The sequence below is a fragment of the Antrostomus carolinensis genome, unplaced genomic scaffold (assembly GCF_000700745.2).
Source record: "Antrostomus carolinensis isolate BGI_N321 unplaced genomic scaffold, ASM70074v2 scaffold16435, whole genome shotgun sequence".
Classification (NCBI taxonomy): Eukaryota; Metazoa; Chordata; class Aves; order Caprimulgiformes; family Caprimulgidae; genus Antrostomus; species Antrostomus carolinensis.
In genome coordinates this window covers 14,919-31,604 of record NW_010317223.1, presented here as the reverse complement: position 1 = coordinate 31,604, position 16,686 = coordinate 14,919, and the positions used below count along the sequence as shown (strand labels likewise).

Here is a 16,686-nt window from a genome sequence, read left to right as displayed (position 1 = left end):
GTTTCCTTTGCAAAGTGAGACAGCTTAGAAAAGGGCCTGATGGTGTCTCCTTGTGACATCTGTGTGTCCTCTTGTGATTTCTTTTAAATGTTTTCTGACCTTCAGAGCTGATCATAAAAGGGCTTTCATAATTTTACAGTCATTTCTGATTCTTTTTGCAGTTCTACACTTTGTGTCTAAATGCAGCGATTGTGACTGTCAGCTTCTGATAAGTGGTTTCTAAAGCCAGGGTTTGTGCTGTCAGACAGGTTGAATCTGATTTATGAAAACTTCAGCTACAGAGGGAAGACATCATTATAATTGGCTTTCCTAGCTCCCTGTCAATTGCTTGCTTCATCACTTAAGATTAACTTCTGCAGGAAATCATATCAGCAGAACTGTCTGGCTCTTTTGGTTTAGACTTTTATGCATTTAAATATTTCTTCCCATCTGACCACTTCTTTGAGTCGTAAAGTGTTGTTATTATCCTCACATTGTGGATACTTTTGTTTAAGGAGTCCATAAATGACTTGTATTCGACCTACATAAAGAACTACTACTCTCTTTTTACAATCCTGTCATCCTGCAATGAGTTGAGCGGAGATGGGAGGACTCTCACATGCTAATAACTGAAGAGGCTGCACATTTACATGCAGTCTGTGTGAGAGCATGTGCTAAAAAGGAAATGCAGCAGAGAAAAAGACGGTTTCTCTTGATAGTCTGAAATGAGGAGGAAATGAAGGAGAAGCAGGAACATTGCAGTGTAGGAATAATGTTAGGAGGAAAGGATCAACTAAAGGAAGGAATGCTTCCAAGAATGTAAAGACAAATCAGCATCAGTTAAAGAGTAACTACTCCTGAAAGAGCAGTTCAGAGACTAGAAGAGACCAAGACTTACAATGAGTTTTCCGAAGACAAAATACAGGTAGTCCCTGTCCAAATTTTTATCCTACAAGACCATGACCTCAGGGCAGGCAAAGTCAAGGACAGGACTGTTGTCTGTTCAGTTGGTCTGTGGGCCTAACCAAGCGTGACTCCCTCATTCCTGTGCAATATATTTTTTTACTAATTTTCCACATGAAATCCCAACCTGAGGCATGGCATCCAGTCTGCTTCTCTTCCTGCAGGCACTGTTCCCGCGTCTCCTCCTCTTTCATTCCGTCTGTCCTTTCCATGGTCTCATTTTCCTCAAAATTAAACATCTTGGTGTCCTAAGTTACTCTCAGTTACTTCAGTTACATCCTAGTCTTTGTTAAATCCTGATCTTCATGGTTTTGCAGCACTGGTTTTAATACTGTTTTTGCTTCTCTAGAAACAGTGAAGTTAATTTATATCTCATTGGACTACTTTTTTCACCACCAGTGTGTCATAATTTTCACTCTTGCTGGGTAACAAAGCAGAAAACAGCATTCTACAACTATTAATAACTACCCATTTTTCTAAGAAGGGAGAAAAGTTGTCCCTGCAGCAACCTGGACAGAAGTTCTTTCCTTCACATGACAGCAGGGGAAAAAAAAAATTTTGCAGTTGCTTCCTCTTTTAACAATCACTCCTTCACTGAGTCACACCTGTAGTCAAAAGGGAGGTATTATACCAGAAATGTCCAACACCCAGAATGGTTCAAGTACGTAGACTTTCCTATGCCGCTTGCAGTCAAGCGCTGGCACTTAAAACACTTGTTTTACTTCTGTCCCGAGATGTCTGCAGCAGGATGTCTGTATCCATGTAGCTGAACAGTCACGTCTCTGCAAGGAGCAGGCTGCGGCGCTGGAAATGAGTGCTGTTATCGCTCGGCATTAGCAATCCTGTGCTCATCCCTTTTCCCTGTCTTTTGGAAGCAGTTCATTTGCCTGACTTGACCAGAAAAATGACCTGACTAAAAACATTGGCTGGAGATGGTCACCCAGTCTCTTTGGCACCTCCCTCTAGCCCATACTCACCTTGCATGCAGCCTAGCAGATGAGTTGTGTCCCAGCTAAGAGCAGCTGTGAGCTAAAGGGCAGGGGTGTTGTAACTGGCAGGTCGTGTGGGTCTTTGACCTGGAGTAATAACTAATAGGATCAACCACACTTTTCTGTGCAGATTTGGACCACTTTGGGTTCTGTCTGCTGCAACATGCTTTCCCTTCCCACTGCTTCTGCAGTAGCCCTGTCTCTGCTGCCTCTAGAGACAAGGCTGTATGCAGACAGACACTGACGCCTCCAGGGGAGGTGTATTGTTTTGCATGATATAAGGTATTCAGCATAATCTGATGGTGTAAATATGCATTTTAACACTGCTTCCTATCCACTCAAAATCACTCATGCTTACCATCATGACTTACTTAGCAACCTTATCAGATCTCTAGTAGCTTACAGTTTTGCTTTTAAGGCATTCATTTTAAATAAAAGATCTACTCTTTTTTAGAGTATGCATTGTAATTTTTCCTAGTGTCCTATCTTTTTTTGATAATTCACTGAAATAGATTTGCACAAAAGCAAAACGCAAAATACACTTTTGGAAATTTATAGCTATATATATCTTTGATTCTCAGACTCGAGGAGTTCTAAATGCTTCATTGTGTAATTCCTTCAAATAATCTTCTTTTGAAATAGCTTTAATAATAAATATGCTAAAAATCTCTCAGGTTTGCTGTCAGGAGTTTGTAGGTTTGCCATGCCAGGTGTTCCCTGCAAGTCAGAATAACATGTGTTTCTTTCCCCAGACAGTGAACATTATCTTTGAAAAAATCCCAGAAAATGAGAGTGGAGATGCCTGTCAAGTTATCCAAGTTAATGTTCTGGACTGCGACACCATAGGTCAAGCCAAGGAGAAGAGCCTTCAGGCTTTCCTAAATAAGAATGGCTTTCTCTATGGTCTTCAGCTGGATGAAATTGGTCTTGGTAAGAAAGTGTCACTATGCTATATTTTCATGGACTTCATTGGTCTGTCTGTGGAGTTTTCTTTTTAGGAATTCCTACCTTTGGCTTTGATTTTTTGTAGCATTTAGGCAGAACACAGCTTTTGTAAGGAATTTCTGGGGAAATACTAGACCATTTATGCTACCAGTTAGAACATTGGATCCACTTTGGTTTTGCTTCTGCACTTCAGGATGTAGTTAACAAACACGTTTTATTAATTAAACACATATAATTTATATGTTCCTTTTCTGGATTAAATAAGGTGGCCTGTCCACCTAAGTACAGCTGATTGATAAATTTTGTCAGTGAGTAAGATGACATGTCACATGGTTACCAAGTATTTTAGTCCCTACCTACTATCCCTCCTACCACTGTTCCTTCCAACAGGCCTACATTTCCCTTGATCAGGAGAACTCATAAATGTAGTTTATTTACAGCCAGATTAGGTTTATATAATAGTTTGCATGTGACTCACTAAGATATGTACAATATCTACAAATGTAAACAAGGCTGTTCCAGCAGATGAGTCAAGCCACCTTTTCTTGTCAGGTTTTCAAAAGTCCAAGATCAGATAAAAGCCTGTAGTTGCCACCATACCACTTCCTATGTGCTCCAATAGGAAATCCAACAAACTAAATTGTTGGCATTTGTCGCCTCCTGGACTTGCTCCCTAAGATGTTGATATTTCCTCACCTTCTCACACACGATGTCAGCAAGTTATGATGATTTACTCTCATATCTGATGGTTATATCCACCACCAGTGCCTGACCACTCTTCACAAATACTATGTCAGCCTTGTACAACTCATTTTGGTGATCTCTTAGAAGTGGCTTGTGAAACCTTTCTTCTGATCTCAACATGGCCATAACACCAGAGCACGCTTGTGCAACAGAAGAGCTAGATTAGGTGAAAGCACCTCCAAAAACTCTGCCCTGACCAACACAAAGTGAAGCACCAATAGCCTGCAGTAATGGAAGCCATCCAGGCTGTCACCCCAGAAAAGGAATCTGTAGTGTGGGAGTGCAAAACCACTCTCATGTGACCTAGCACAAGGATGGAGAGAAACAGAGCTCAGTTGGGAGCCACTGGTCCAAATATAATTAGGTGTTGCTTTTCTTTGCAAACATCTGTACAGTGAGAATGCCATTGGGATATAATTGTTTTCTCTTGCTGTCATACTGCAGAACTTGTGTCTGAGGAGCAGCAAAGAGAATTGCTAGATATTGATGGTTCCTCAGAGGTGATGGAGGATGGGATAAGGAAGCTAAATACCATCAGTCATTATGAGGTGAGTACAGAAGCCATACCAATGAATCGAGAAGCAGTTTCTCTCCAACTCCCAAATGTTGTCTGCACAGAAGTTATCTTGATTGATCAAAATCTTGAACAGATAGCTGAGCATGATCAACAGAAGGAAAGAAAGGTGTGACACAACTTTCTTGCCAATGAGTCATGTTTTCTGTTACTTTTCAGAGGTTTGCTTGTTGCAGGGTTGCTTGGTTCAAGCACGCCAGGTAAACTGTCACTTCAGTTGAGCATTTCAGTTATAACAGCATCCGATTTCCAACTAGGAACATTGCCTTGAGTCTTTTCTAGTCTCTGCTGCTGAGTTTTGGTTTCACCATGAGCAATTGTTTACCTCTGCCCACCTCATATTTTGATTATCTGAACAGGTGGTAGTGATACTTGTGACAGCTCATTGAGAGTCAGAATAAAAAGGACTGATGAGTTTGCTTGCTCTTCTCTTGAAACCTTCCCTTTTTCTCTCTGTTTCTGCTTCCATCTACTGGCACCACTTGTACCACAATTTTTCCATTCCCAGTTACATCTGTAAACCAGCCCTTTTCAATGCTGCAATAATCTGTCCATCACTGGAACAACACACAGGGCTGCAGCTGGTGGCAGAGCCCTTCTGGGTGTAGCAAGTTGCAAAAGCATAGTGAGCAACACTGCCTGTCTAAGGAGTTTCCACTGACACTGGTCAAAATAGAGGGTGAGAGGCTGAGGTAAGATGTGCAGCAGATGATTGGCCTGAGGTGATATGGTAGCTCGCATTTTCATGCTTATAGATAGATTTTGGAAATGAAGTTGGTATGCTGAGTGCTTTTAGTGAGCTTTCTTCATGCCCTTGTTGAATTTGAAAGTCTGTCTTGTAACATGAAATCAGTTTTGATTTATTTGGTTTTGCTGATGAGTGTATATCTGTGTCAAGCAATGCAGTACGGTGCTGAGAAACCTAAGCCAGGCCTGAGCGCGTTGCTGTCTGCACAAGCAAGTACAGTGCCATCCACAGAGAGGAACAAGGGCTCCTAGCAGGACTGCTTGTGGCTTCGGCGCAGCACAAGGCTACGCAGATCTGGAGCAAGCTCATTTGGAGCCACTTCACAGATTTCTGTAGGCGTTTGTTGCTCTCTTTACCTCCCGGGGAAGCAGCAGTGAACCCAGATGTCCTGAGTCACTGTCCAGTGTCTTAAATACAGCTTTTCCTGTGCCTCTCTTGAATCTTGTCTGTAGATTAGCGTGGGACTTCCCTCCACTCCACTTGTAAAGGCTTTGTACAAATTAGGACATTGTAGTGTTGCAGTCAGTCTGTGCAGCAAAGGTCAACCTAGATTTGTATCTGATTAGATATTTGAATTTCTGTCCAGTGTGATAGTACTCACTCTCTTTACTGCAGGCAGCTATTGCAAGTGCTCCCTAATTTTACCTGGCAGCTGTTTGCACTTCCTGAGCTCATGGCATGCTGTGGCTCATGGGTGCCATACCTCATGGCAAATGAGTCTGCTCCAGTCGGTTGCTGTCATCCCCAGGCATCTTTGTCCCAGCCCTTGTTTTTGTCTGTGGTTTCTGCAGGCAGATGCCAGTTAGGCTGGAGGTTCAGTTGTTTTTGCAAAGCTGTAACTACACTAATTATAGCTTAGCAGCTGCCTTAGGGAAATTGTGCTGGGTATCTCTGTTAGATATTTTAGTGCACTTTTTCTGACACTGGCAAAATAAGGTACATTTTAGGCAGAAGTTTAGTGGCATTTTAGGGAGTGGCTTAGGGGCAAGTATCAGCTAATGTAGTTTATTTTCTTATATGCATATTAATGCAAAAAGGAATGTAAAGGTGTCTAGTTAGCAAGAAAAGGGAGGATTGCTTACACAGTGTGAGGGTAGTCACGTTGCCTGAGGAATTCCAACTTAAATTTCAACAGCGACTGGAGTTTTGCGGCAAGCTTGAATTTTTATTTTTGTTTGCCAGCCTTAAATGCTAGAAAGTAACCAGATTTTGGAAACTGGGAAGTACCATCAAGTCTTTTTAAGATACTTGAGCATGAGGATTGTGCTGTAAAGGTCCCAGAATCACCAGTCACTCTTGAAAAAGCTGACTTAGTTTCTACACTGATTTTTAAAATGCTCAAGTAGAAGATGTTCATGTTTTTGTATGTGTTTCTGAAGGGAAAAACATCCACTATACTCTTTACTAGACTTCCATGTGTCTCTGACATGTGTGCTCCACTTGCTCCAATTTTTTTCCCTAGGAGGGTTATTGATGTGATTATTTGTGAGGCCTGCATTGTTGTTTGCATGAGGATAACCACAAGCCTTGACAAGAAAATTCCTGATTATCATGACGTCCCATTTCCCATACAATAAGAAAGCTAGAGAACTGCTTTCAGATCTGCTGTCCAGTTACAGATCTCAAATTTTTCAACCTGTAGCAGAACTGCATGTTTCAGGAGCCAGCACAGAGAGTGAATCTGAATGTGTGACCAGAACTGGAGTATAGGGAGGACAGGACTGGAGTATAGGGAGGGTAGGAGGCCCAGAAAACAAGGAAGAGGTGTAGAGCCACACTACTGTATCTCCTGTTTTCCAAACTAGCTGTACTCTGTGTTGCATGGACGTGGATCTCCCCTCTCTGTTTGTCCCCCTCAGTAACGCACCTGATGAAGGAAGGATGTTTTGAGGTGGCCATGGGAGCAGCCCACCATGAAAAATGGTTCAGGCAGCAGGACCCAAAAAGAAGGGCTTTATTTTATTTTTTTTTTAATTGATCTGAAAGAAACAGCACGTATGGCGGTGCAGTAATGACAAAGAAGAGAAAACACATTTCACTCAGTGCCAAAAGCAGCATTTGTCTCGGAAATAAAACCCAAAGTGGGGGTTTGGATCATGGTTGCACTGCACCAACGCCTCTGGTTCCTGGAGGGAAGCACAGTTCTCCCAGCTCTGCCCATCTCCCTCAGGACAGGAGCTGACGCATTTCAGCATTGAGCTGCTCTCCTGCTTCTTGGAGAGGGGGTGGAGGCAGCACATTGCCCACCGTGGCCCCCCCCCTCTGGGAGGGGGTAAGCTTCTGGGTAGCCCTGTTCCTGTCTACCTATCTTCCTGGGCCAAGTAAGAGGACTCTTGTTCTCTCTGGGTGCTTGTGTCACCTCACAAGCTAGCCTTAAAGCATATTCCCACTTGTACTGTGGTTTTAAAGTGCTCTGTGTTATCTGAAAGAGCTCTGAAACACTGTATGATAAACGGAAACCCTGTAAAAAAATCATACTTAAAAAATAGATTGCATTTACTTTCCAGGAGCAAGTGTAAGTGCAGATTTCTTTGGCGCAAGACACAGCTTTTGATAGAGTATCTTCATGTTTAAACTGGTTTCTTACACTGGGCTGGCTGCCAAAGTTTAAAAAACACTTAAATTATTTTGGCAGAAATCCCTTCCTAGAACTGGCCAGTTGTTTTTGTAATTATAGAGGGAAGTATACTAGCACTTGGCAAGAAGCAACATTTGACAGCAGAGTAGTGGTGTAGTTCTCAGTGGGAGCCATTTTTGAGTTACTCTTTGACAATAAAAGCATGACTTGCCAGTTTCTTTTAAAGATAATAGTTACTGTCCTGGCAGCACTATAAATTCAGGGACAGAAGGGGGAAGATTCTCACTAAAAATCCCAAGGTGGCTAGATATGGATCTTGACTGTACAGTCCACGAGGCATAAATATTTTGCTCACTTTGAGAACTGAAGTTTGAAAATAGTTCTCGGGAGCACCAGGCTAGACTCTCAACATGGCCCCTCCATAGGGCATGGGGGGAAAGCGCTGGAATGGACTGAGCTGGAAGAAAGGTAGGAAGAGAAATAATTGCTGTGTTCCCTTCCCTGCCTCACCTACCCATAAGATCCTATTGCACTGGAGCCAGAGAATTCAGCCCAGGCAATCTGTAGAAAGATGGATGCAAGAGGCCACACAAAGCAGTACATGAAAACTAAAATGTCCAAATAGGGGCTGAACCAGTAAAATCAAAGAAATAGAAAGGCCTTAAAGGCTGGTTTGTCAGAAGAGCTGCCTTCCCACCTTGCCAGGAAAGGCCCTGGCTGCCTGCTGAGAGCCCTGCGCACCGCGGTGAGAATGAAGCGGGCTCACACACTCCAGCACTGCCACAGACTTAAGGACAGAGGAAATGAAACTGAGGGTTTCATGAATTCTAGACACTTTTGTTTCAGCTTTATATGTTTGGTTTTGCTTTCAGATTTCAAATGGAGCAACCATAAGAGTCTTTAAAAAGAAGGCAAATTCCCGATCAGGTAACAAAGGAACTGCAACCTATTTAATCTTTTGTGGAGAAGGCTGGGAATGTGGAGAGCTGAGCTAACACAGGTTGTATCTTGGTCAATAGGAGGTCAGAAAAATGGGCACTTTGGTATAGCTGAGCCAAATGAAGAGCCGTGTTACCCTGGCTCTGGGCCTCTGGCAGGCACAGTGGGCCTAGGAGGAGGGAAGAAGGCGAAGGAAAGAAGGACAGAAGGACTTACAGTCCTCAGCAAATGAATGCTTAAAGATACAGACTCGTGGGCAGGAAAGCAGGGCAGGGAAGCCTGAGGGACACAAAGTGCTGACTGGTAAGACCACCACAGGAAACATGTTGTGCTCCAGTGGCCAGCGTTGTGCATTATGGACAATAGTGGTGCACTGTCCAGAGACAGGCATAACAAAAAAATGCAGTTTTAGAATTTTTCTTACTCTCTTGACTCTGTTTCTGAAAGCTTTGGCTTGGCTGTCTCAGCAGCAGGTCATGAATTAAAAGGTGCTTACAAGGGGTCAGTTCATGTCGTCTACCCCTGGGGAGAAAAAGACATTTCTAGCATGTGATTCACCTCATTGTCAAAGTGGACATCTGAAGTTAGGAGAGAGGTGTTCCTGAGGTGCACGTCACTGGGGTGGCGTTGCTCTCTCCCTCAGCAAGACAGGGTTTTCCATTCTCAGCCATTGCTTTCAAGCCTGACCTCAGCCCACGTGCACTGACTACTCTTAGCAGAGACTAAACCAATTCAATCAGCTCCTCTGCTATCTGGCATCCTCCTTCCAGAGGAGCTGTGATTTGCTGCCAGCTTATCCCAGCAGCAGATGATGATGCCCAAGCTTAGTGGTCCCAGCTACAGGTTGGCACTGGGGAGGAGAGCCAGGACCTGTGTGTTTCTCAGAGGCTTCCCCCAGACTGCAGGCAGGGAAGTGTGACACCGAGCCTGTTTGCTCTGCATCCTGACATGCCCCCTGCTGCACAGCCCAGCAGAATTCACAAGCTTGTAGCTGTGTGTTTCATTAATGCCCTGTTTGCTCTCTGCTTTCTGTTGTTTAGACGTGGACTACTCGGATGAACACTGTCATTTGGTGAGTTCAGTCATTACACTGTTCTGTGGTAGATTTAATACTGAGCTGCATTTGTATCTGTGTAATCTCTCTAATCTCTTCATGACAGATTTTACCAGACTCCGAAGCAAACAAAGATGTGAAGGGAGCGGGTCACAAAGGAAAGCAAAAATTCAAAGTGAAAGAAATGTATCTGACAAAGCTTCTGTCAACCAAGGTAAACTGTAGAGGCTTTATTTTGGGGGAGGGCTGATGTTAGGCTTGGCTAGTTTGGCACAACAGAAATAGTTAAGCAGAAATTGCGCAGACTTCCTGCACGTATATCAAATGTTAAATATAAAGCCTATAAAAATCACTGTGCTAACTGTGGATAATGACCATTTGCAAAGACAGACACATTTCAGGTTTTCTAATGCTAGAGTTCAAAAATTGTCTGTTACTCACATTCTCTGTTTCCTTAGTAAGCACAATCTTTTTCTCAGGTTAAAGAAAAAAGGTAGTTCTTGAGCTCACAGAAAATCAGTTTTGCCACTGAGTCCCACAGAGTGAAAACAGTCCCACCTAGAGAGACAGTCAACATCTCCTCACTCTCTAGTAGAGCTTACCCAGCTTAGAGACGACTTCCAAGGCCTGGGTTTCACAAAATATTGGCCATGAAATTAAATAACCTTCCAGGGTCTGAAATTAAGCATCTGAAATAACTAGATTAATTTTAAAAACAAGGTCCTTAGGATTTAAAATACGATTACCCTATTTATACAATGCACATTCCTTAGCAATTAGCCCTGCTCACTCCCTCTGGTAATGTCATCTTGTTTCTGATTTACTTAAAAGGGTTAGAAAATTCTTTGCAACAGCATATTACGTAAAATATTAATCAGTGCATAACACTGAGAGCTGTGCGATACAAGAGGCCTGAAGGGATGATGGTTATGGCCTTCTTGCATTTAAAAATCTATCAATCATTGTTTAATTAGATTGTTGATAGCATCTGAAGTAATTTGGAACGCTACCCAAAGTGAGAGTGAAGACTGGTCATTTCTCATTAGCTGTGGAAAGGAACATAAGCCCTTAGGAACTGCTGGAATAAACCAGTAATATCTTACGGTGGAAGACTGAAGTACAAAACAAAAGATCAAGCTCTTGAGAAACAGTCCTTTTAAAGGGCTTTAAATTAATCATCTCTTTCTCCAAAGTATGATAGTGCTCTGAACAACAGTGCTGTGATATCCTTCACTGTGACATTCCACCCATGGTACACTGCTCACTGAAGGAGATTGCACTGAGCCATGTCTCTGTGTGTGTCTCTCACCCACACCCACACACGCACACAGACACAACTGCAGAGTTTGCCGCGTGAGGTGAACTGGCCAGTAGCACATCAAGGCTCTAGGATACACTGAAATCCTTCTTGTTGAGAGAAGATTGGGCTGAACTGAGCTTCAGAACAGAGGTGAAGAAAAAAAGCACAAAACAGCATTTTGCTTTGTTTGCCTCTACTTATGATTACTCTCTGATGATGTCAGTGAGTCCATCAGCAACCAAGCCCTTGCTTTTGTGAGCCAGATAGCTTCACTGCTAGGTCAGAAATACCCAGTTTTCATTTATTTTCTCTAATGTCAGTGTCTTTGTATGCTACCCAAAGCTGTTATCCTAGAATTACATCAAGCACCACCGTCGCTTGGCTGTGAAGTGTTGATGAGCACATGTGTTCAACGTGTGTCTCAGATGGCATAATGAAGACCAGTGCCCTAGAAAACTGTTAAACTCCTTTTGCTCACCCGTCTTTTACTTCCAGTCACAAGTTCCAAATGCCTTTAGCAATGGTGCCAACAGTATCTGAAGAGTTGATGTTGTCTTTGTTCAGAAAACTCAACAAGTGATTCTTTCCACCTACGATTTATCACAAAGTTCACCACAATTCTCCTGTTGGTAAAGTGTTATGACATGTGACATTTGAAAGCAGCTCATTATGGTGTACTTGTAGTTTCATTTTTGTTGTTGACTGTCTTCTTTACCCATAACCTATGGCCTAGATGTTTGCCACAAGCGTATTGTAGTTTCCGTGTGTGGTTGCCTTGGGGCACCCTCAGCTCTCTGAGATGAGAAATCCTGTTCTTTTCTTGTGTAATAATAGCACTATTCATTCTCTTACTTTTCAGGTTGCAATTCATTCAGTTGTTGAAAAGCTCTTCAGGAGCATTTGGAGTTTACCCAACAATAAAGCACCTGTTGCCATCAAGTACTTTTTTGACTTTCTGGATGCCCAGGCTGAGAGCAAAAAAATTACTGATCCTGATGTGGTCCATATATGGAAAACCAACAGGTATGCCCATCTGATATGTGCAGGAGTGTATGCACTCTTTGAAAATGTGGTTGCAAAGATGGAACAGGTCACCTGTGATCAAAAGAGTAAGTTGTTGGCATGTCTGTGTGAAGATATGGTTTAGCTTTGTGGATCCCAGTGATTTTAGTATATTGATTGGTTACCAACAGAACCACCATAGCTTCTAGGACTTCTGAGCCTGCATACTGACTTCAGACTCAGAAGTATCTGCAGGTTGAGAGCATTATTTGAAGATGGAGGGGTGACTAACTGATGTGTTTGCTCTGTAGCCTTTGTTCCCTGATTCCTTTTTTAACTTGAATAAGCAGACCAGAAACGTGCTTCCTTCCATTAGTGCAGTGCAATTAAACTGTAATTTTAAAGCAGTTGTGCGACCCGTGTGGTTAATTTTAAAGATGCTTGTTCTTTCTCTGTCTAGTCTTCCTCTTCGCTTCTGGGTGAACATACTGAAGAATCCCCAGTTTGTCTTTGATATTAAGAAGACTTCACATATAGATGGCTGTTTGTCTGTAATCGCACAAGCTTTCATGGATGCCTTTTCTCTAGCAGAACAGACACTGGGAAAGGTAATGCTGCCCTTCCAGTCTTTTGCTAACTTCTCAACCCATGTCTTTTTCAACTGAATAATGATTTAGGGGATGAAGTCCTGGATCCACTGATGCTGGGAGCAGAACTGTTAGTGGCCTAATTAAATTACGTTTCCATTCCTTGTTGCTGCATCTCAAAAGACTTTGAAGAATTCACTGGAGTAGACAGAAGCAGCTCCTAGAATGCCATATCTATAGTTAACTGCTGCTTGTCTTCTCTACAGTTTGTTTCTGCACAGTGTGGTTATAGAGTATGTGGAAGAGGGTGGAAATTGTAAGATTTTAATGAAGTTTTAAAGAACTTCTAAACAAAGGTCTTAAAAGTATTAGCATCATTTGATATGTAGTACAAATTTTGTCTGCCACATACCAATGTACAGAAAACACACATCATAAGCTACTGGGAGCTGTAAGAATACTTGAAAGAGCTCTGAAGCTTGAAACAGTTTTTTTCACATGTATTAGCTGCTCCCTTTTTATATGAAAAATTATTTGCTGGAGTAACAAGTCCAGAAATCTTACATTCAAAAGCTCTTCAGTACAGTGTCCAGAACTCTGGGGATCAGAAATACTTCATTTTTCCTGAGGATATTTTCCTTTTCTTTGGACCAAAGCTGGAAGCATTTGTTCAGGCTCATACTACTAAGAAAAACAGGCTAGAGATTCTTTAGCCTAAAAAAAATGTATTTAATAATGGACTAATTTCCCATGCAATATGAACCAACTGCTCATCTGTTAAAGATAAAGAACAAATAATGTGCTTATTTATCTTGTTTTACGAGTGAGGTGTCAGGAATTAAAACTAATTGCATTACTTACTTGATGGAAAAACTGTAAATGATATTGGTCTGTTAGGCTTCTATGCTTACCATCCATTGTGAAGTACTGTTGATACATCAGTTCCCATTAACCATTTGAAAAGGGACGTTGAAACCTGATTGATAAAGGTTTGCAATGCAGTAGACATCTTGTGGCCTTTTCGTACTAAAATGTATTTACTTTCATGATTTTTAGCCTTTTATCATAAGACATTCTTTAGCCACTTAGAAAAAAAAACTTTAAATAATTTCATCACACAGTGGAAACAGTAGTGACAAGATATCACATGGTTGTGTCATTTATTCCCCAGATTTAAACTAGAGCAATGACAGGAAACTACCAGCCCCCACTTTTACATCCTGAAAACATGGTTTCCAGGTGGGGCTTTGGCTCCTACCACAAACATCAGCATTTATTTTCTCAGGTGAGCCTAAAGCTGCCTGGTAGGTCAGTGCTGACCTGGGTTGTTGAAGCCCTGGGGAAAAAAAAAATGAATCCCTTTTGCTGTGCATGCCTGACGGTCAGCTCTCCACGCTCTCAAACCCCAGAGCGGAAGGAGTAGTAGAGACCATAATATTTTAGGGGAAGCTCTGCCAGCATAGGATCTAGCAAGGCAGTCTGCCATGTTACCCTAGGGGAACTTGCCTCAGCACTTCTGTATCCTGTATGTAAATAGGGTATCAGCCTCAAGCCCTTCCCTTCAGCTTGCACAATCTTTCTGGTCTGGGGTGGGGTGAGGAGGAAGTAAGAAAGAAAAATGTGTCTAAGGGACAAATGTTCATCACTCCTGATGCCAATAGAAATAATAATATGGCAACTGTCATGAAACACAGTGCCCTGTTACTGAGGTCCTGCATCTGTTCTTCATCTTTATTTCATCACCTTAATTTCTTGCATATAACCACTGCAAAGAGACATGAGTCACACAGAGAACAGACACAATTAGATGCAATTAACTATGTGGAGGTGGAACCTTAGGAAATCTGTGCTGTGAAAATTGACAAGGCTTCAAATATTTTCTTTTAAGGAAGCACCAACAAATAAACTTCTCTATGCTAAGGACATTCCACTCTACAAGAAAGAGGTGAAAGCGTACTATAAAGCCATCAGGGATCTGCCTCCATTGACCACTTCAGAGGTTGAAGAATTTCTAACTCAGGAATCTAAGGTATGGTTGAGAAGTAGGAACTTCATTTGCTTTCATATTAAGTTTTTTTAAAAAAGGAGAACTACCTGACCAGAACCGTTTTCTGTTTTAGAAACATGAAAATGAATTTAATGAGAAAGTGGCCTTGATTGAAATCTACAGATACATAGTGAAGTATTATGATGAGGTAAGCATGTCTGCTCTTCCTGCTTAACCCTTAACGCTAACTTGCTGCCTCAGGCCTGAAAGCTGGGCTTGCCAGAGTAACCAAGGGCGTGACTTACTGGGTGCCCGCTCCAGAGGCTGCTCCTCCTGCTGAGCTGTGTGGGGCCAGAGCAGCACAGCCCCCCGGGGTGGAGCTCCCACCACTCAGAGGGGCCACAGGCCAGAAGATTGAAAATGCACCTCTGCTGTCATCACTGTCTTTCACAGAGGTAGCAGCAATGAAATTCTCCCTGCAATTTTGAGAAAGTTCCTCTATAGTCTAGACTTCTTGTTTTACTGTGTTTGCAGAGTATCTGCTCATACCTGTCACAGCTCCTGTGCATGTGCTCCATTTCCCTGGAGATTCAGAAATCAGATTAGACTGTAGCACCAGGGATCTCGATTTAACAGTCAGTATAAACACCTCAGCAGAGCACGCTCAGCCTTACAGCAAGAACTGTCTGCTCTTTTCCCATCACATAGCCCTCTTACACCCTGTTCTAATAGTCTTTCTCTTAAAAAAAAGAAGCCATAGCTTCCAGTCCCTGCCATGGCTATCAAAAGAAATCTTTTCTCAACTGAAAGCACTTAGTTACAGGCTACCTCTAAGCTGCTTTGTAAGGAAATCCCTGCCCTCCACTTTGCATGGTAGGATTCTTCACTCCATTTTGCTCGGCATCCTCAGCAGAGGCTGCGTGTGCCTGCACAGGGAGGCAGATCAGAGCCAGCTGGGGTGTGTTGCCTGCAGGCCTCCTTACCACTTCCAGCAGGTTGTCTGGGTCTCCCAGCAACCAGACATTTCTTTCTTTCATCCCCAGCAGCATCAGCCCTTGCTGTAATCATCCAGCCCTCAGTGGCCTGGGAGCTAGCTTACCACTTCTGATCTCTAAGATCTGAAATTGTCTGGGTTCAGCATCAAATCTCTGCTTCTTAAAAGAAGCTGGGGAAGATACCTGGAATGGCACTACACTTTATTAAGCTCATTAAAATTGCTGACACAGGAGACTTCAGAAATTTTTCTTATCTTAGTGCCCATTTTAGCTTTTTTGAAGCCAGTACGGGCTCAACTGACCCCATCCTTAGAAGGAAACCCTCGCTCTGCTCTTCCCTCTCTGGCTTTTGACTGTGAGCAGCTAAACCTCATTCATTGTTTGCTGAGACTTCAGTTGCTTGTTAGAGTTGCCAGCAAAGAGTTTTCAGACAGTAGCGATGCTCCTTCCTATCACCTGGGCCAGTGCCAAGTGGGACAGTTAGAGGACAAGAGGCAGTTTAGTGCCCTCAGTTTATAGGGCAGAGGAAGAGAAATAAAAAATCATTTGCAAATCTGCTGTAGGGTAGATCTGGCGCTGGCCTTGCCTCACACTTCAGCAGATGAGCGTGTGTTGGCTTTGTTTGGGGTTTTTTTGCTTGGCTCTGTCATTCTTTTGTGGAAGTGTTGCAAATCCTGTAATCATAATGACTTGAAAGCTTGAAAGGAAAACGACCAAAATAAAGCGTTAAAAGTTAGAAAAGAATGTTTACATATAGGCAGGCATTCAGATGGATTTTTCTGCCAGTAGTTGTTGGAATGCAGAAAAGCAGACTTTAAAAAACAGCAAGTAAAATAAGCGCTAAAAAAAATTATTCTCTTTTTTGCTAATTGTTAACAGATTGTCAGCAAACTCGAGCGAGAACGGGGGTTTGAAGAAGTCCAGAAACAGCTCCAGCAAGTAAAAGCCTTATTTGATGAAAAGAAAAAATGCAAATGGCTTTGAGCAGAGCACTGACTCACAGCATCACTGTGGGGGATTTAAAATTAGCGCTACTGCTCCCAAAACTGTTTTGACTGACTATATGTACAGGGTTTGAAACATTTGGATGCTCTTCTCCACTCTGACCATTCCAAGTAATATCTACGTTTGGGAATGAAGTACCAGCAGGGTTACATATTGAAATGTAGGCACCTGAAAGTGAAAGTGAGTCTAGCATTGGCAGGGCCAGCATTTTGAGGTACTTGAGCACACATACCTTTTGGTTCAAAAATACTGCCTAAGTAAGCTTTCTGCTTACTTAAAAACAAGCTCATAGGAGAT

General features: G+C 42.5%; 1 protein-coding gene across 1 annotated transcript in view; it reads left to right on the top strand.

The window, feature by feature from the left end:
- Window positions 1–16,426, top strand: part of LOC104525374 (plexin-C1) — a gene marked incomplete at its 5' end in the record, with an annotated part of 32,766 nt that extends 16,340 nt beyond the window's left edge. The window contains 10 exons of the mRNA XM_010168515.2: window positions 2,684–2,861; window positions 4,065–4,168; window positions 8,393–8,447; window positions 9,500–9,531; window positions 9,620–9,727; window positions 11,673–11,836; window positions 12,276–12,423; window positions 14,291–14,431; window positions 14,523–14,597; window positions 16,264–16,426. Of these exons, the coding sequence (XP_010166817.2) occupies window positions 2,684–2,861; window positions 4,065–4,168; window positions 8,393–8,447; window positions 9,500–9,531; window positions 9,620–9,727; window positions 11,673–11,836; window positions 12,276–12,423; window positions 14,291–14,431; window positions 14,523–14,597; window positions 16,264–16,368 (1,110 nt within the window). The remainder of the gene's footprint in view (window positions 1–2,683; window positions 2,862–4,064; window positions 4,169–8,392; window positions 8,448–9,499; window positions 9,532–9,619; window positions 9,728–11,672; window positions 11,837–12,275; window positions 12,424–14,290; window positions 14,432–14,522; window positions 14,598–16,263) is intronic.
- Window positions 16,427–16,686: the final 260 nt, after the last annotated feature.